The 20,104-nt window shown below is 39.5% G+C and overlaps 4 protein-coding genes across 8 annotated transcripts in view; 2 read left to right on the top strand and 2 right to left on the bottom strand.

Moving 5' to 3' along the window:
• LOC308412596 (caspase-8-like) overlaps positions 1 to 20,104 on the top strand; it is a 105,445-nt gene that overhangs the window by 19,355 nt on the left and 65,986 nt on the right. The gene's annotated exons all lie outside the window — the stretch shown is intronic.
• The window catches only part of LOC308413043 (GTPase IMAP family member 5-like), a gene marked incomplete at its 3' end in the record, with an annotated part of 46,726 nt that overhangs the window by 21,863 nt on the left and 4,759 nt on the right, over positions 1 to 20,104 (bottom strand).
• Positions 649 to 1,692, top strand: LOC308413009 (GTPase IMAP family member 9-like; the record flags this gene model as incomplete). Its single annotated transcript, XM_080907791.1, has 1 exon — positions 649 to 1,692. One exon carries the CDS (start codon positions 649 to 651, stop codon positions 1,690 to 1,692), a length of 1,044 nt encoding a protein of 347 aa, XP_080763917.1.
• LOC308412523 (uncharacterized protein) lies at positions 7,563 to 16,615 on the bottom strand. 5 transcript variants are annotated; one of them, XM_080906937.1, is made up of 7 exons: positions 16,467 to 16,615; positions 14,080 to 14,148; positions 13,921 to 13,969; positions 9,918 to 10,943; positions 9,603 to 9,758; positions 8,693 to 8,785; positions 7,563 to 8,416 (listed from the first exon to the last, which is right to left on the bottom strand). In XM_080906937.1, the coding sequence occupies exons 1-7, from the start codon at positions 16,604 to 16,606 to the stop codon at positions 8,105 to 8,107; spliced, it is 1,845 nt and encodes a 614-aa protein (XP_080763063.1). In that variant the 5' UTR covers positions 16,607 to 16,615; the 3' UTR covers positions 7,563 to 8,104. The 5 variants fall into 5 exon arrangements, with proteins under 5 accessions (XP_080763063.1, XP_080763066.1, XP_080763065.1 ...); XM_080906940.1 differs by lacking the exon at positions 9,918 to 10,943; XM_080906939.1 differs by lacking the exon at positions 13,921 to 13,969 and having other exon boundaries at positions 16,467 to 16,529.

Below are 20,104 nucleotides of genomic sequence, written 5' to 3'. Positions count from 1 at the left end.
TGTCAACATGAAAAGATAACTGTAAATTCAGACACGTGAGGTTGTGCTGAAAAGAATGATACCAAACAAGGCAAAGTAAATCGTTTTTAAAGGTAAAATGTGGAGGGAAAATCAAAAGTAGTTAAAAATGGCCAATTATACCCTGGACCCCAGAGGGTTAAACATTTTTGGGTTTTTTTTTAAAGTAAGGCAATAGTTACTTTTAAAATAATTAATTTTAGTATATTGTAACTCAGTTACTAACACAGTTACTTTTTTGAAGAAGTAACTAGTAACTATAATCCATTACTTTTTCACAGTAACTTACCCAACCCTGTTCATAAGTGTGATATTTACAAGCTTTTCATGATTATATGTACCAGGAAGAAAGAAAAAGAGGATTAATTGCATTTCCTGATAGCAGAGTGTCAGGGTCATTACTGAGGATGACTATGATTTCACAGGATCAACAGCAGAATAGAGACTTGTGACCCATCTCTGTAGATGTTGAATTAACGTTTGACCATCTACCAGAACATTTGTAACCTAAAGTACCAACCCCAAACCCGGTGCATGATCAGGTATATGTATAGTAAGTACAATATATTTCTTGCCATGTATTCTTTCTGATCTTTCTACACAGATTCTGGCAGGACAAATGATGATGAGATGAGGATTGTGATGGTGGGGAAGACTGGAACTGGAAAGAGTGCTACTGGAAACACCATTCTGGGCCGTGAGTGCTTTGAATCCAAGTTCGGTGCCAAATCTGTGACTGTAGAATCTATCAAAGGAAAAGCTGCAGTGGATCGCGTTGCTGTCATTGACACCCCGGGCCTGTTTGATACCAGGGTTGATGAAGAGAAAACTCAGAAAAATATACGCCAGTGCATCTCCTATGCTTCTCCAGGACCCCATATCTTCTTGGTGGTCATTAAACTGGGCAGACACACTGAAGAGGAAAAACAGACGGTGCAAAAGATTCAAAAGATCTTTGGCCACGCAGCAGACAAATACAGCATGGTTCTCTTTACCCATGGAGACCAACTTGAAGGCACCACTATTGAAGAGTTCTTAGAAGGAAGCTCAGACCTTCAGGAACTCGTGGCCAGATGTAACGGTCAGTACCACGTCTTCAATAATAAACTGAAGGAGCGCTCTCAGGTCACTGAGCTGATCCAGAAGATCAGAGAGATAGTCCAGAAGAACGGAGGAAGCCACTACACCAACGAGATGTTCCAAGAGGCTGAGAGGGCGATTGAAGAGGAGAAACAACGCATCCTGAAAGAGAAAGAAGAAGAAATACGGAAAGAGAAACAGAAAATCGAGAGAGAAATACAGGAAAGATATGAGAAACAGATGCAGAAATACAACGAACAACTCCAGGCTGAGAGAGAGAGGGAGAGGAAGGAGAGAGAAGAGGAGAGGAAGAGGGAGAGAGAGGAGATGAATGAGGAGAGAAAGAGAGAGATGGAGGAGAGAGAGGCAGAGAGGAAGAGAGAGAGAGAGGAGAGAGAATGGGAGATGAAGAAGTTAAAGATGAAGTGTGAGAGAGAACTGGAGGAAGAAAGGCGCAAGATTCAGTCCAGATATGAAAATGAAGCCAGAGATAAAGCTGAGAAGGTTAATACATTACCTTTGCTGGTTGAAGGAATGAAAACACTTAGGACGGCGTGTCAATGTTTGCTTCTATTAGACTCAAGCGTTGAATGACAGTCAGGATCTTTTCATATAGAAACGCATGACTGCCGCTCTGTATCATTGCACCATTGTTTTAAACTTTTTCTTAGAGTTTCCCTGCATATCAAGACTTCCTAGCATGATGTCACAGATAGCAACAAGTTCAAAAGTCGTAATATTTTGGGGATTATATGTGAGGTTCCTGTAAAATTTGTCAAACTTCTTTCTGAAGTTTTGAAGTCTTTTCTTTTCATTTACAGCTCACTGTTTTCACACAGCAGATCCTGTGGACATATTGAATTTCCTTCTCATGCTATCTTAGTGATTTATTAGTTGAAGTAGAGTCTTACTGTGGGCTTTTGGGACATTCAGTATTCAGTCATGGCAATATTATAGTTAGAGATATCTGTATATGTTTAACATTTTTACAAACACATTTATGTTTTATGTGAAATGATTGGTGTATGTGTGGATGTGAGAGCATATTATTATTTTTGTTGACGGACTTTCAGCATGAGCAGGATGTACCCTCTCACTCTGTAACAGTGGTTAAACACATAGGCTCCAATAGATAAGCAATTAAGAAACTGATCGTGGGAGCTCTTTGTAAATTCTCTTGTTGGCAGTGAAGTTTTTTTGTTTGTTTGTTTGTGAGATTTACTTCTTTTCACTTTCTTGATGAACGAATCCATCTTTGCTCCAACTTTTAACTTCCCCTTGACTGAGTTGTTTGCGTTGCCTTTTTCCTTCACATGTGTGACTCGCAGCCTGACAATAAACTTAGATTTGTGGACTTTGTGCCATGACCTCTAGAACTGTAAGCATTGGTCCTTCTTTTTTAGTTTCTAGTTGTCTCCTTTAAAATAAATTTGTGAGTCACTGTCATAATTCAACTGAGCGTTGTTCTTGCTTTCTCAGTTTCGCAGGTTAACCTTATAATGTTTTTAAATATAATTCTGGAAAATACAAAATATTAACTTACAGGTTGAATAGTAGTATCTTAGCTTCTCATGGTTATTTATCTAGTACTGCATCACATTCTGATCAAACTACTGCCACAAGCTAAATGTCCACATTCTCACCTGTAGATTTTAAAGATCTGGAAGAAATTAAGCATCAGTTAAAGTCTTGCACCTCTCTACTTCCCCCCATCCTAACAAAACTATTTAAACCTGTATCTCATTGTTTTACAAATTATTAAATAAATATTATCAACAGATCTCTAGTGTCTGGCATTTTCCCTGTTTCTCTGCAGAGAAAACCCCTGTTTTCTGTGCAGTAATCACATTACTACTTAATAAAACGGAATTCGCACCAAAGAAAGGCGATGCAGAGAGTGACAAAAACTTAACTCAAGGGACATGAGACCTTTGGAGTACGTTGTTGTCACCAGGATGTGTGACCTCAGACCTTCAGTACTCTTGGACAGGTGGTCAACATTCGGGGAAGACAAGAAGTAGAAGTACTTTCAAGATGCAGCTCCACTGAGGGCACAGACAGCTTACACTGAGATCAGAGAGCTCAGAATTTCAAAAAGCATCTGAAACAGCTCAGGTTTGGAAAGAAAGCTTTTAGATGTTTTAAAAAAAAAAGATTATTTAAGCATTGTAGTGGGTTTTACATGACATATATATATTGCTAGCCCTGTGATAAATTGGCAGCTTGCTGAGGGTGTACCCTGCCTTTGTCTCCTTGTGGCAGCTGGGATGGACTAACACCCTTTGCTGCCATCAATTGGATGCAATGTATTCCAATGATTCAATCTGAATGTTTACAAACTCAAAGTATGTAATGAAATTTGGCCCGCAGCCTACTTACATTTGGCCCGCGAAGCCACACCAAATTACTATCAGATATTGTTTAGTATTAAGCTTTGCTTGTTCCATATTCAGTTTTTCAGCAAAACGTGTTTGAGTCCATAAGAAAAGATTCATTCTTATATCTGGAGGAATAAATATATTTCAATAAATATTAACGTTAGCCCGCGACTTTGTTCCAGTTTTGAATTTTGGCCCACTGTGTATTTGAGTTTGATACCCCTAGTGTAAGTGATGACCAGTTCACAAATTTAGAAAGCAGATATAAAAAGTAATTGTACAACTTAAACCTGACACATGAGTACAACTTTATGTGATCTGAAAAACAGCAGGTTTGTCACATTTTCATATCTAATTCGGGCATTTTAAGGGAGGCTGGAGACACTGAAAGGCTCCCCTACCTGTCCCTGCTGAATCAAAGCAGAAGCAGAAAGGTTTCTGGGTTGCAGGATCAATTTAACCAGCTAGCCATCCTGTTATGGGAGGAACCAGTTAGAAGCTTTTTTCAAAGCAGCTGAGTAGATTTTATCTCAAGTCAGTGAGTAACAGTAGAGTTTTGCAGAACACTAAGAAAGATTTATTTGATTGTTGATGGTCTCATTGGTCATCATATCCACTGTCCAGAGTCTTAAAACTACAAGAATGTACAAAAACAACAACCCCAAAACCCCTGTTGTTTTATACATTTAAAACTCAAATTCGAATTATAGATTCGACTAGCAGATGAAGACAACAAAAGAAGAAAGGGGCCCTGAAAGACACCAGTGCTGGTGCATGAAGACCGAGAGCCATGGATCATACTCCTCATACTTCATAGAAAGAAGGACAACGACCCTAAACATCAATCATAAATTCAACAGCTACTGAAAGTTAGGGGACCTAGCTGCTATCGGATATTTATATAGAGATCCTCCAGCTTCAAACTGTATTACCCTTCAAGGACCTGCAGTTCAAAAAAGCACCCCTCCGACAGCCAAACCCATCTGTTCTCTGATTGGATTGCTACATTTGTGATTGAAATGACATTGACCAATCAGATAAAAGGAAGAAAAATAAGGTCAAAATTTGTATGTGTAACTTGCAGGAGGTTTTTTTTGGCTAAGTCCACACGCAAATCTTTTTTACACATACAAATCTTTTTTACGCACACACAAATTTTTACACATACGAAACTGATTTACAAGTACAAAATATTTATGACCACATTTTGAGCCCATAGTCCTGGTTATTTACTACAGTATGGTACTGAGGACCACACACCTCCAGCAGGTACAGCAAGTCACTGAATTCACTCTATAGACTTTGCTTTCTTCTCCCAAAATCATTTACAAGAAACAGCACATTTTGTCTTATTAGCAAGCACTGATGCACCGATTAGTATAAATTTCTTTGCGTCCAGTTTCACTTTTTGACTTGTGCACCAGACTCAAATTTATCCGATGTGCAAAGACAGACCCCCCCTCGCCCATCCCCATTTACAAGAAACAGCAACACTTTTTTAGAAGTACAGACACTGCACCACAAAGCAGTTCTTACGTGATGCTTTCGCTGTTTCACATCTGCTGCTTCTTATAGAAAATGTCAGTGCAACAGGATGTAATAAAATGTGTTCACATTTGCATGTCCTCAAGCTGCAACTCTTTGATTATGTTTGATTAATAAACTGAATATTTTCAGTTCTATTTATAATGTGTGAGATCCTGCATCATTAATTTACATCAGTTCTTGCAAAATGTTATCTTATAATCTCAAAACATTTGTAATAAAACATTAAAATTACTTTTATTGAACAATATTCAGGAAAAAAAAGGATTTACTCAAATAGTAGTTAATGCAGAAAGATTCTGATTTCTTTTTTTTCTTTTTTTTTCTTTTTTTAAGTGACATCAGAAACAGCAGCATGTGACATCACGTGATGGCGGAGCTTCAGTTCATCCTTTGTCATCTTTTTTTTTTTTTTTTAATAGGACAGTGAGAAAGAATGAAAGAAAGAGGGGGAGAGAAAGAAAGAAAACCAAAGGGGAGAAGAGACGGTGAGAAGGGGGGGAAGAGAGAGAGAGAAAAAAAAAAACAACTCCTGGGTCACCTGTATGGAGAAAAAAAACAAACAAACAGAGGAGACAGCAAACAACAAAGAGCAACATAATAATAGAAAAAAAAAAAAGCACCATCACAATAAACTAGCTAGTCATAGATATCAATAGTTACTAAATAATAGACGATATTGTTCAGCACGCAAGATAGACAGCGCACAGTGTGCTTTGAGGCAGCAGCCAAGAAAGCTTTAGTCCGCGTCTGTGAATACCCATGTGCACACCTGTGTGCACACCTGTGTGGATCAGCATGCTTGCATTCCAAAGGTTTCTCCATGTAATGATCTGTTAGGGAGTGTGGGGAGCCACAGCCCTGTCCTTTATGGTATCAAGCGGGTATGGAGGAGATCAAAACTCCAGACATCCAGAGGCCCCCAGAACACAAGAGACCAAGGAAGACCCACAGAGGGGCAGCTGCGCCACTGTCCCAGTAAGAGCTGAGGAGAGTCCCAGATGAGGGCTCATTCAGCAGCCGCGGAGCAGAAGCCAGGGGGAGTTGCAGCGATGCGCCCGTGGGCTCCGCCGGCAGCCAGCTGTGCCTGAGTGACCGAGCCCCAGGCCGAGAGGCAGGGGGCACCACACCTCCGAAATGGACCGAGTGAGCCCCAATAAGCGGCCGCCAAGGAGTGAGCCGGTGTGTACCCGGACGCCCACCCCCAGATACAAAGAACCACCAACGCACCGACACCTGAGGGAGTCCGCCACCGGCAGGGGAAGTGGTGGTGGGTGGAGATAGGCCTCCAAACCTTGGAAGGCCCGAGATGTCCCCAGAGAGGTGGCGTCTGATACCCAACCTGACATATAGATACAAACATACAGGCACACACAGACACAAACATCCATTCCCACCCTCATGCTCTCATGTGCACTTCACACTCAACCGACGTGGAGACAAATATAAAGAGACGCTGTATACGCGATCACACTCCCCAAGCGTACTCTACAAACCGGGTCTAGGTACCCCTGCCCCTGGAGGGGGGAACTGCACCCAGACCTAGGTGGTGTTACCCTTTTCCCTGCGGTGGGGAGAGGCAGACCGCCCCGACTCCGCCGCAGCAGGGAGGCCCCAGACCGCAGCCGGACGGCCAACTCCTCCTAGCCCCCCCGCTCCAGCAGGCCGCAGAGAACGGGGGTGAGAGAAGACTCCAAACCTCCCTCCACCCGCTCATAGTGGTGTTGACGCATGTGTGTTCTAAGGTGCAATTAAAACCCAGGAGGGCATGGAGCTACCTGCCAGAGAGCAGCAGGTAAGCGCATAGTCCCTCCTGTTAGCCCTCAATGTCTACATGTATTTAAAATTGAGAGGTGGGCAACGGTGCCAGGGGATTTACTCAAGTAGTTAGTAGTAGTTAATGCAGAAAGATTCTGATTTCTGAGTAACAACTACACTCAAAAAAATAATTCATTGGATGAACTTAATTTCATCTTGCCACCTATATTCCATCTAAACAAATCATGTTAAATCAATCCATCTTGATTGTGTTGTTTCAACACTAAATATGTTTGTAAGTGTAACATAATTTAAACATTAACATTCAGTTAATTTGATTTTTATTCAGTTAACATGTTTGTACCAAGTTAGTCTAATTAAATTAATTTAAATTCATGCTATATTGTTTAAACACTTTGGCACATCAAAAGTCAGTCTTGTTACATGAACTAGTAAAATATTTGTTTGTTACACCAATGTTAATCTTGTTGAATGAACAAATGTAATTTATGTCTGTAGTACTTACACCAATCATGTTTCAGTTAGTGTTTGTATTGCTTATGTAAACATTACTTTTAATTAAATTAATGAAACATACATAAATGATAACTTGCAAAACCATCTTTTATTTTGCTTGAACATTCTTAAAACAGTTGGCAGGATCCCAGTTCAGCCTAGCTTTCTCCCCTTTAACGATCTCATACCAAGACCACAGAACTTCCAGATCAAGACATGCTGACTGAAAGAAAAAATACAATAAAATAACCCTAACCCTAATAATAATAAAAATGAAATAAGTCTGTTGAATAGTTTGCAGACAAAAAATATTATCCCCAAAGCAACTTTCGTAAAATGTAGTAAAATATGCATTGCAAACAACAATATGAATTTTAACACAATTTAAAGCTCAGACATAACATTCAACATTACTATAATATTACAACATTACTATGTTGCTTGCATACATTAGTCCTCCATTTAATCAGGCTGTATCCATTAATAGTGACTTTATGCTATTTAACGTGTGGAGAAAACATTCAATTTTGAGCATAACTGCTCCACTCAAACAATTTGTGAAAACCAGTGTGCATTTGCCTTTGTAACAATTGCCATCTGGCAAAAATCAGTGTTTACACTTCAAGTGTATAAGACTTTAAGTTATGGACGAACAATCTTTGTGTAATAGCCACAGAGCAAACCACATAGTTTATATGAACATTTTATAACTTACAATTTTAAACTTTAAAACAGTAAACACATATTTGCATTGCAGAAACCTTGAAAAAAAAAAATATCTGGCTTGCATGAGTCTGTTTCAAGCTCATTCACCCCATTAGCTTGTTTTTTAGGAACTGTGCCTTGGATGACAACCTCTGTCCATCCAGCTTCATGATAATCTTTTGCAAGACTTCAAAAGTGCATTTGAGCTCCGGTGGGTAGCTTAGGTTCAGACAGTATATCAGTCCAAATAACAGAGCACAAGCAATTGCAATGCTCCTCAAACCAGTGAGAACCTCCACGCCTTCAATCAGGACACCGATGTTCTCTGGGTCATCTCCAGGCTCCGCACCCTCCTGATGTATGACATACACTCCCATCACAGTTTGTTCCATGGCTTCAGTGTTGGCCTCAGTGTTCTGTGACGTAAAATATAATAATACATTTGTTTGAGTCTACATATGAAAAAAAAAAAAAAAAGGAATTCAGCAATCAGCGTGAATATGCTGATATATTTACTAAATTCTATGTCTCTGGTTTCACACCTCAGAAATTTGACATGAAACAAAACAAGGACCAATTGCAATATCTTTTATTCACACGTGGTGTCACATTTTACCATTTCATATATCGAAATTACCCATAACTCCTGGAGCAAATTACATAACACAGAACAACTTGTGAATATAACTGACCGTATATTCCTTCACAAGTTTCTCATGGTCTTCATTCAGGTAGACACACAAGGACTTCAGGATGCATGCTCGTCTTGTATGTATTGTGTCATCCTAAGAAAAAAGGGAATCCATAATGACAATATTTAACTTTTAGGCAGCAGTTTGAAAAAGGAATACTTAGTTTGGAAGAGTCCAAAAGGCCACATGGTAAATAGACTGGTTCTTATATAGCGTTTTTCTACTCAGAGCACTCAAAGCTGCCTTTATACAACAATTCATTCACCCAATCACTTTTTCTAAACTGTTTAAATGGCCTGTATTTATATAGCACTTTACTAGTCCCTAAGGACCCCAAAGCGCTTTACATATCCAGTCATCCACCCATTCACACACACATTCACACACTGGTGATGGTAAGCTACATTGTAGCCACAGCCACCCTGGGGCGCACTGACAGAGGTCGAGGCTGTCGAACACTGGCGCCACCGGGTTTAGTGCTTACTGTCTAACATTCATACACATTCACACTCCGATGAATGCATCGGTGAGCAACTTGGGGTTAGTATCTTACCCAAGGATATTTGGCATGCACACTGGAGGAGCTTGGGACCAACCCGCCAAGCTTCTGATTAGTAGCTGACCTGCTCTACCACCTGAGCTACAGCCACCTCAAAACATCTGTCTAAACCAAATCAGACACAAAATGAGGCAACACTAATGTTTTTTTTGGGGGGGTTTTTCCCCATTTTGATCAAAATTAACCATACGATTTTATCAATTACTTATTAATATAAGACTGATGCTTATATAATTTGTATAAAATATGAAAACCTCTTAGGACTTTTGCCTACCATATGTATAGATATCTTTGCTCATAAAATTGCCAGATTATGGGCATAAAAAGTTCTTAAGCACAGATCTAACCCACCTTGGAGATGGCCACCATGATGTGTCTCATTTTTCTGCCAGCCACCCCACCTTTGCCTCGAAAGAGCTCCATCATGCGTGGAGTGTACAAGTCTAGCTCATAAAAGAATCTAGATAGCAGCGGTACTGTCGATATGCGCAGGAATTCCTTGTCAATCTGAAAAACATGAACAATGCACTTATAATATGCACCAGAGGAAGGACATACCAGGAATTATTAGCTGTTTTATCACTATGTTATGTCAATATTAGTGAAGCAAGAAATAACTGGTCAACCATAAACACACTCTAAAAGTTAGACATATAGGACATGCACCTCTTTCTCGGTGAACAGAGCTGGCCATCTGCTTTTAAAATCTGCAATAAAGGGCTGTCCTTGAATAACTTCTTGCCTTCTGTACGAAAAAGTCTTCTGCATTTTCATTGTCACTATATTGTCATTGTTTCTCTTCTGAACCTCTGAAAGCAGTGCAATTCTCTCTTTTTCCAGGCTGTCAGTGGTTTCTCCTTTTGGATACTGCGGACAGTAATTGACTTCTGCTCTTCTAGGCTTTTTCACATTCAATGCTGCCTTACTTTTGTCTTGGGCCTTGTTCTTTAGTGAATTTACCAACACCTCAGCACAGCCCAGGCCTCTTAGTTTGGTCCGGACATTGGCCATTTTATACTTGAGGCTAATTTTCCAACCATAACAGCCATTAAAGGATCCCTGCTCCCTCAGACAAGGATGCTGTTTGACAAGGGCTTCTGCAACTTCATTCAGGTCATTGTCAGTTGGATAGACTTTAAATTTTATTATTTCTTCAGCCAGCCTTTCTAAAAGGTGGGATTTCAGTTTTGGTGAGGGGGTCAAATGAGTTCCACCAGCAATGAACTCAGCATTGGCCTTTTCAAGTTGCAGTTCAGCCTCATAGCTGAAACAAGGGACTGTGAAGACACTTGGCCACACTGACAGTCTTGTAGACGGTGATGAACCTGACGATGAAACGGGCCTTGTATTGTCTGTGTCTGAAGAGCTTGAAAAGGAATGTGTTGGACTTCGCACTGGTTGACATGTCACTCCATCTTCTGTAAAACTTTGCAACTGCACACTATCCAAGTATACAACCTTTAAAGTTGCTTTATCATTAATTTCAGAGATCGCAGTCAGATTTACAAAATCATTTCCGAAATCAGGATCTTGATATTGAAGACGAAAATCCTGTTGCACTCCAAAATTTGTCTTTATTTCCTGACACAATTCCTCAATGGAGTCTGATATCCCAGCTGGTAAAATTAGTTTCCTGGCATCATCTTCTCCGAGAATGATCCTCAGTCTTATGGGCTGGGGCATCATGCTGACCTGGACAAATATCAAATATTTAAAAAATAAATAAAGATGTACTCATTGACTATTGTGCGAGTGTGTGTAACAAATTCTAATGTCAACGATAATTTGATGATGTCACCTTGGCCTCGAGGAATTTTTTTACTGGAGAAGTGAATAGTGCATTTTCCAGATTTGTCTTGCATTCTTCTAATTAATGACAATTCTTGCATAAGATGCTTAAAAGAAATCTACTCTCAATAAATTAAGTAGCAATTGGTCTGCAAAGTATGATGTATTATTTACTGTGCCAGGTGATATAGGGGGAAAATACTTACAAACATCACTCCTGTTTACCCTGCAAGTTAGTGTGTCTCTTCAGAGTAACCAGACGCAGGCCTCCCACTGAATAGGCAGCTAACGGGTAGTCATCGAGTAGTTCCCCATGCTCAATCAGAGACACCTCTCTCGCATGTGACATGTCAAGCTCAAAAGCTCTGAAGTGCTCTCGATACCAAGCAGAGAACTTTTTTACAAAAAAGTATATTCTGCCATGCAAAATAAAAATCTGCAGAATTTCTGCAAACTCTGGCAAACCAAATATTTGCCCATGAACAACTATCATTCCTGTGCTGTAGTTCATGCCATTGTATGACACGCTTTTTGTAATATGGACATCAGTTTCATCTGGTAATCTTTGCTTTATAGCTACTGCGATATCACTTTTCAGAACATCAATTGGTACTGATGAGCCAACATTTACCATTAAAGGTGTCTTATGGTCAGAAGAGTGCAAGTCAGAGGCAATCACGAGCTGATGTTTTTTGGCAAGTGTAACAGGTATGTTCTTAAAACAGTTTGTATGGCGAGCAATTTGTTTAAAAAAACTATGTTTCGCCTCAAATCTCATTGTCCATTTGTGGACAAGAGGCCCAAAATGCCAAATCAGAGCAGGGTAGTGCTCCAAATAATGATGTTTAGGGAGAAGACTGTTGTTTGGAAAAAGTTCTTGGTATCTCTGGCGATGTTCACTGATTTTACACTCAAGGTAGGAAATCGACTCATCAGACTGGACAGGGGCTACAACAAGCTCCACAATGTCCTTCAGATCCAAAACAATATGCCATGCAGGTTCATCCTCTGGAACAAGTGGACCAATAATTAGAGGCAACAAACGAAGCAGAGACCAATTTTCATGTGCATTTCCACCAATATTTTTTTTTAATGAGAAAGTCTGGGGAATTGCATGAGGCCGGTTGGTTTTATCTGCCATTTATACTCAAAATTTTGGATCAAGTTGTTAAGTTTTTCTAAGGTGAAATACTTTTTAGAGATTAAAAAAGAAAAACAATGCGCAAGCTCCACTGGTATTATGCCCTCTAGCAGATCATGTGCTACATCTGGAGGGTAGCCTGCAGTGACATGAAAATGGCTCAGATTCTTACTCAAAATACAATCTCGCTTAACTCCACAACAAGCACTTGCTGTTTCTTGTGCACGCTTCAAATGGAATTCATGAAGTTCCGGTGTTCTATGCTCAAAATCACCAGCAGTCACAGACTTTATTTCAGATTTTTTAGCTGTACAGAATCTGCATATGTATTCAGCAGAAAAACTTTCCACAAAACCTGCCAGCCCATGGGCTCCTAGGTTGTCAGCTATGACGCAGCTCACAGTTCCTTTAATACACTCGTTCAACTGACTGATGAACACACCATGTTGCTCCAAAGTTACCAGATCTCTCAAAAGTGGATCAAAGACTTTTTCAAACCCAAATGTCCTCAAATCTTCACTCTTGCAAAGGATTGCCAAATAAATGGATGAAAGGGCTGAATGAGAACCAGGTGGTAAATTGCCCAAGACCCAATATACACCACAAAGCTTGTGCTTTTTCCGTGAGGTCCCAAGAGGATTACAAACCTCAAAATCATCAATATAAAGGTTAATAGAAATTCTCAACTTCTCACCATCTAGAAAGCTATTTCTTTTATAATGCTCCCCATCTCGAAAAGATCTGTAAACCCTCTGATCACCATTCAGATTCTCTCTATTTTCTTGAGCTATTTGTTCTTCAATCACTCTATCCAGCAATTTATTGTGACTCAATATTTCCTGCAATAACTGTAATAAAGGGATGTACTGAAATGACTTCCTTTGGTCTATCGATAAAAAATACTCAACAGGCTCTACAACCCTAAAATTTTGTATGTAGTATAGTTTTCTTTTATAAGGAGTGGCAAGAGGGCCCCACTTTCCCAATATTTTAGCCACAGGGTTAGAAACACATACAGAATTTGCAAGCTCTTCAATAACAGCCTGACTAATATGGAGGTTATGGCTCTTAAAAATTTCTGTAATTGTACGTTTTGTCAGAGGTACACTAGCTGAACTCAACAGAAAAACTAACTCCTCTAAGAACTCATCTAATCCTTTTGCTGGAACATGAAATATGTGTTCCAATTTCAACAATATTACTGCTAATTTCCGTTCAATTAGTTCGGGCTGATTTTCAACAGCACTATTATCACATTCTGTCACTGACTCACTTTCAAATTCACCATAGGATACATCTTCAGAACAGCTAGCCCTTACATTATCAGAGGACTCTATCACTTGAACTGGGTCCACACGTGTAACTACACTGGCTTTAAAATCTTTAAGTGTGTGTGGATGATGCTTCCTCTTTTTGTGTGTATAAAATGTATTGTAAATATTTGTCTTGAAAGGGCAACCAAGAAACACACAACTAACTGTCTCGTTACTTCGCAGATGTGTTCCAATATGGACAAAAAAATCTCTCTCAGAGAAGACGTCACTGCAGTCACATAACTCACATTTAAAAGTTACTGAACTTGAAGCTGTCTGTGTAAACTGAGATGAATGAGCTTTATAGACATGAGTGTTCAGTCCACTCCAAGTCTTAAATGTGCACGGACAATTAACATATATGCACAGATAATGTTGACCTATTCCGTAATGATGATGTAGTTTATAATGTTGAAGTAATTTGTACCTGCTGCTCTCTCTGGTAACACAATGCTTGCACTGCCACATACACGTCACTGATAAAAAATGAAATATGCATTAGAAAACGTCAAGGAGATTAAACTTCTGCATCATCCAAAAAAAATAAATAAATAACATAATAATAATAAGGCAAACATGAACTTACCATGTATTGTTGAGGAGGTGCATAAGAATCTCAGAGCATGGGAATGTGGCTTTATTTTGTGATGTATTTCTGGGGAGAGAAATTAATTAAAACAAAGTTATTACTCTGACAAATTTGTGTTAATATCTACATACTGTGAAATGTGAAGACTGTTACGGTGCGTACACACCGAACGCGATAGACGCGACCAGAGCTTCAGGTTTACATGTAAAGTCAATGGAGGAGCACGATGAAGCGCGACTGGGGGTCCAGCTAAACTTCGGAAGCAGATTTGCATTGAGAAAACGCTTTTCTGCCTACTTCACACGACTGACGCCTTTGAAGCGCGAAGTAAAATACGCACTGCAGTTTGTGTGGTGCATTTTGTGCATTCGCGCTTATCACGTCTACCGCTCGAGTTGGTAAAATCTGCGGGACAGCAGCTTCTCAAACTCGGCAAGGGACAGAAGGTGGTACAGCTGAAAGCGGCCGTCATCCAGACGGAGCTTCTGGAGCAAGTGGTGAAACTCACCAAACTGCTCACGCTTGTGGAAGACCTGATGGACCCAGGTACAGTGAGGACGTCCTTTAGGCACTGCTCTGCTCTCCACAGCAAATAGAGAAGGGAGACTCTTTCTTCAAACGCTAGATTGACAGCTGCCATTTTAATAACATACCGTCTGGCACTACTTCCTCCCAGATCTCTTCTTCATACGCGTGAAAATTGCATATAAACCTCGACCAGTTCATGCTGGACGCGCTTCGAGGTGCAAATGTGCACGAGATCAGCTAGGGGCATCTATCGCGTTCGGTGTGAACGCACCGTTAGTCAGCCTAATGCAGAGCACCAGAGAAACTATAACCCAAACAATTATCCACCTAAATCATTCTGAATTCAAAAATTAAGTGAATATATTACAAAAAAAGAAAATGCACATGCAATTATTGTGACAGATTTTATCTTACTCCTTGTTATTAACTCCCCTAAACGCTGGTTTAGTTGAATTAAACCTTTCATCAATCCAGTTAATGCGGTTGCCCGCGACTAAACTCCACTGACAAAAACAGGAATTTTAGATAGAGCATCATAAAACACTCATAAAATCACCAAAACCATGTCGGTCAGTCTTACCACTACTACCAACAATCACCAACTCCGGTTAAGCAGAAAGTAACCCTTCATTCATGGAGCTATCCGGTTGTTCAGTGATGACGCGACGAATCCTACTTCCGGGTCTAAAGTAGTCTGCGTTTAATATGGCTTTTATGTTGTTAACATGTTTAATGCTATGTATTTTCTTCTATTTGATCTCAAAAAGCTCCTAAAACAGTCAGTGATCCCTGTTGACCTCCCTCGGCTTTTATTACCGCTAATCATTTATTTAAGCTCAGTTTTTAAAACCTTAGGATGTAACTACAGCCCAGCCCATGCAGCAGTATATGAATGACTAACCTCGTATTGTGGATGGATTATCTCAGTTGTTCTCCTGGCTGAAGTTTGGTCCTTTTACAGCATCCTGCCATGCGATTACATTTGTTTCTGACCACCGAGAAAACTCACGTTAACTTTTATCGAGTGGAAAAAAAGTTAGCTTGTTTATATTATGCTAACATAGCTGTGTCGCTAGTGGTCACGTAGCACATCATTATATACCAGCTAGCCAAACTTCAGTGACCCTACAAACGTCACTGCTGTTTAGTTTTCTGTCTTCATTTATGCTGGAAGTGATAAGAAAGCTGTATGTTTTAATTTGTTTCCAAAACCCCGCAGTCAGGACATGCTATATTGTATTTAGATAGAAGCTAGCGAGCTAACTCCCTGCTAACTTCTAACTCCGTTAAATGTCATAAATTCCGTTTTCATGGATGCCTGGATGTTAAACTCAATTGTTACACCTGGTAGAGCAGAACGCTGATCATTTTATTAAAGATGAAAGACTTTAGACAGTTTTTCAACTCTCAGTAATGCCACAGTGATCGTTTGATATATGGACCTGCAGCGGAGTTTAGACCCAGACACGGCTAGTGACGTCAGACTGAACAACCGGATATGCGAAGACGTTACGGCTCTACGCGGCTTTCCCGCTCTTCAAAGTTAGCTAACTCCAGAGAAGAAAAACAGTCCTACCAACGCAGATAACCTCATTCAAAGTCGACAGAAACAAAAACAAAAAAACTAACTTACCAAAATAACCTCATCAGTTTTTGCTCTGTTGCAACAATTAGCGACTCCGGTTAAGTTTTTAAAAAAAACATTAAATTCACCGACTTACATTTGAAAAATGTTTGGGTCTACAACCTCCCTGCTATATATAAATCTCCACACTACACAGGTAAAAAATTTTAACTAATAGTATTTATCTCTCACTCCACTAACCTAAATAAATATATCAAGAAATATTACTTACCTCACTATCAGGTATGCCAAAGAAGTAACTCCACGTGCGCTCGTTAACTTCTCAACGGACCTTTCCGCATCCGGTGGGCGTGGAGCATGCGCAATACATGACGCTATCAGAGCCTTTGGTTTGATGGACCTCATTCTCATTGGATTGCCATGAACGAATTTAACTCATCAAAGTTTTCTTTGATTTATATTCAACAAAAAAGAATGAATCATTTAATGAGCATAAAAATGATTTCTTCATGTGATGTAAACATATTACTACTTTGTTAATCAAACACATGCCCTAGTTGATTTTTTTGAGTGTAGCAGGTGAAGACAACAAAAGCAGAAAGGGGCCATGAAAGACACCAATGCTGGTGCAGGAAGGCCAAAGGCCAGAACAAATATGGACCATTGAAATATTCTCCTCGTAGAAAGAAGTATGAGGAGTACAAGTAGGATGGTGTCGATAAAATACAATTACGTAGTGGACAAGCATGGTGCGGACACAGGGAAGAAAACAAAACCAATTCACACAGGTGGGTAAACAGAACACTCAAGAGATCCATTCAAAACAGAATGAAAGAAATGGAAGAAACACCTAAAATAATACATAAAAGGCCATGAAAGGAGGAAGTTCAGGAGGAACAGGGTCAGGTCTGGGGCAAAATGTCGCAACAGAGTAATTGTTGGAGTGAGTTTGATAAAAGTTGTCATTGTTGTGCTTAAAACTGTAAACCTTGTCCTGAACTGCATGTTCAGATATTTTTCTGTTCCTCCCCTACATCTAGGATGGTGGGGGATGCTATTAACTATAGTGTTTAACTGCAGGCACATTGCATGTAAGAGTCTGGTTTCCTTATTTGGTAAGGAATGTTTACTTCCTGCCATTTGTGGGCTCACCTATGCTTGTATATGGTGAACCATTTAGAGGAGTTAAGCATATACGGGTGGGGGGAGATGACCTTTTGATAACTAGGGATGTGGTTAAACGACCAGGAAACAGGAAGTCACGTATACAGACACACACACACACACACACACACACACACACACACACACACACACACACACACACACACACACACATAAACAATCACTCACATGCTCGCACGTGCATATACACACAAACACACAGTGCCTTAGCTTTTACAACGGGGGACTGTGTAATTGTGTTCACTGAACAAAAAGGCTGCAAGGGGAGGCTGGAATTTGGAGTTGTCTGGGATCAAGTGAGGAGCTGGCAGCTCTGGATCCTGACCGGACCGACTTCCCTTGCACAAGTAAAAACCGATTGAGCTCTGATTGTCTTGCTTTGTTCATGGGGATGAGTCTCTGAGCCAGCGAGGCCTGCGAGTGCAGACCTAAAGTAATATTCTGCTTTTCACTTAGAACAACAAAATGCTTTTCAGCCTATTACAAAAATTTCACTCTCAAATTCACAATGTTTTGTTTCATAGATATTATATGCCTAAATCATATAATACAGATTCTCACTTTTTCTTGAGCCACAAAAAAGGCCATCTTCTTCTCTCCCTTTGTCATATTCCATCTTCAACAGTAGATGTAGGGTGGACAAAGACACTTCCATGCTCACAAACCATTTTATTTTTGACAGTGTATTTGTTAGTGTATATGTGTGTGAGGGAGAGCTATAGAGCGGCAATCAGTCCAGGATGTATCCTGCTATTCGCTCTATGACAGCTGAGATAGACGTTCTAATTGGTAGTACTTTCACATATTGTCATAACACTTATTTATTACAACTGGCCAAAAATACTAACGACTGATATTTTTTCTATAATAAATGAATTAAATTATTTCTTTAAACAGTACTTAACTGGTGGCAGTACAGCCATTATGGAGTGATACAGAGGAATGCCCATAGGTTAATGGCAGATTTTGTGGGTAAAAAACAGTCAGCCGATATCTCTCTATATATTCATAAATTAATTCATTTTAAATTACTCATTGTTTTATGTCAACAAGGTGAGCAGGTCTTTGGCTACATACATAAAACACTTGTAGTTGGAACACTGGTGTCCACTGTATTCAACAATGCAGGCTGACATGGTGGTTTCCTGCTCCTATGTATTTTTAAAGGATTTATTCTAATTCGTAATTACACACTAATCTATGACAGACTGCACCTTTAAAATAAAAATGTGTATAACAACACCAATGACAACAAACCCATAAAAATGATGGTTGTGCAAGTGATATGACACTGCAGCAATTTTAGAAACGATTACAAAATTAATGTAAAGGACCAGACCTGAATATAACAACCACAAACTGAAAACGCTGGCAGCAGCCAGTGCTACCTCTCAGCCTCTTAGAATGGCCAAAATGGCCTTAAATAACTAGAAAAATGCCACAATCGCTTCCAGTACGTATACTTCGTTACAGGTGGGGATACTTTCAATGCAACTCCTTTTCACTCAATGTCATTGGATCTAAAAATTGATGACAATAAACAATTTCCATTTCCATTTCTTTTTCTATTTCTATTTGTATATGTAAACTTAAAGTTACATACAAACGAACTGTATTTATATAGTTTGAAGCTCGAAATGCAGTGAAAATTTGGCATGTGAACAGTTGAAGTGAAACACAGAGCAGAGCGCCATCAGTTGGAAACAACAAAAATGAGTAAAGTGTCATAAAGTACAGTAGTAAAACACCACTTCTTCACCTTTGTCCCTCTAAAACAAAAAGACAAATTTCTTCATAGTCAGTCCAAGATTATTTATTAAATTATTACTGATCATTTTGTCCTCAAGTTTGGTTGGTTTCAACAGATCAATAAAATTGGAAACATAATAATAAAAATCCTCTATCAATTATATCTTTACTTCAAGTTCAGCTCAGCATGTAAACATAACTCAGCAACAAAATCCATGTAAGGAATACCTTATTGACAAAGTGAAAACTAAATCAATGATAGAAGGATTACAATAAAATCTGTCAAATGTGTTGTAATTAATATTAATATGCAGAAAACAAATAAACAAGAGCGTTAGTTCAATGGGGAAAACAGAAGTCACTGATAATCAAACATAAGTGTCTGTTTCTTTATTTAATGTTACTAATACACATTTTTAACCTGTGTGGAACACAATAAGACCTTGCAGTAAAAAATATAAAAGAACAGTAGCTGGCAGTGTGAGACTATACCAGGGGTTGGCAACCCGTGGCTCCGGAGTCGCATGCGGCTCTTTAGTCTTTATTTTGCGGCTCCGAGTGGTTTGGGAAAATAAATTAGAAGTATTTAGCTGAAGTGTATTTTATTTGTGTTTACTTCTTTTTTCAACTTGTAGTTCTAAATTGGAAGATTATTGTGATTTTGAAATATAAAATTATATCTTATTATTTTTTCATCCCTCAAAACTCGCAGTATATCCACCAAACGCCGTGCATTTATCGAGACTTTCAACCACAGATAGGCCAATTAGGGATCTTTGGATCCACATTATGTCAGCAGCCATTCTCCACTGTGAACTATGTTAAAAACAAACACCGCTCACGCTTCACAGATGACAGCTTACAGTCCTGCGTAAAGATGAAAGTGACTTCGTACAGCCCCGATTTGCAGACGCTGTGCGCAGAGATTCGGGACCAGAAGTCCCCTTGTAAATATATCACGGCAGACCCGACGAT

This window comes from Rhamphochromis sp. 'chilingali' (assembly GCF_963969265.1).
Source record: "Rhamphochromis sp. 'chilingali' genome assembly, chromosome: 16".
Classification (NCBI taxonomy): Eukaryota; Metazoa; Chordata; class Actinopteri; order Cichliformes; family Cichlidae; genus Rhamphochromis; species Rhamphochromis sp. 'chilingali'.
Note: the sequence above shows the minus strand (reverse complement) of the source record. Positions and strands in the feature narration are given on the sequence as shown.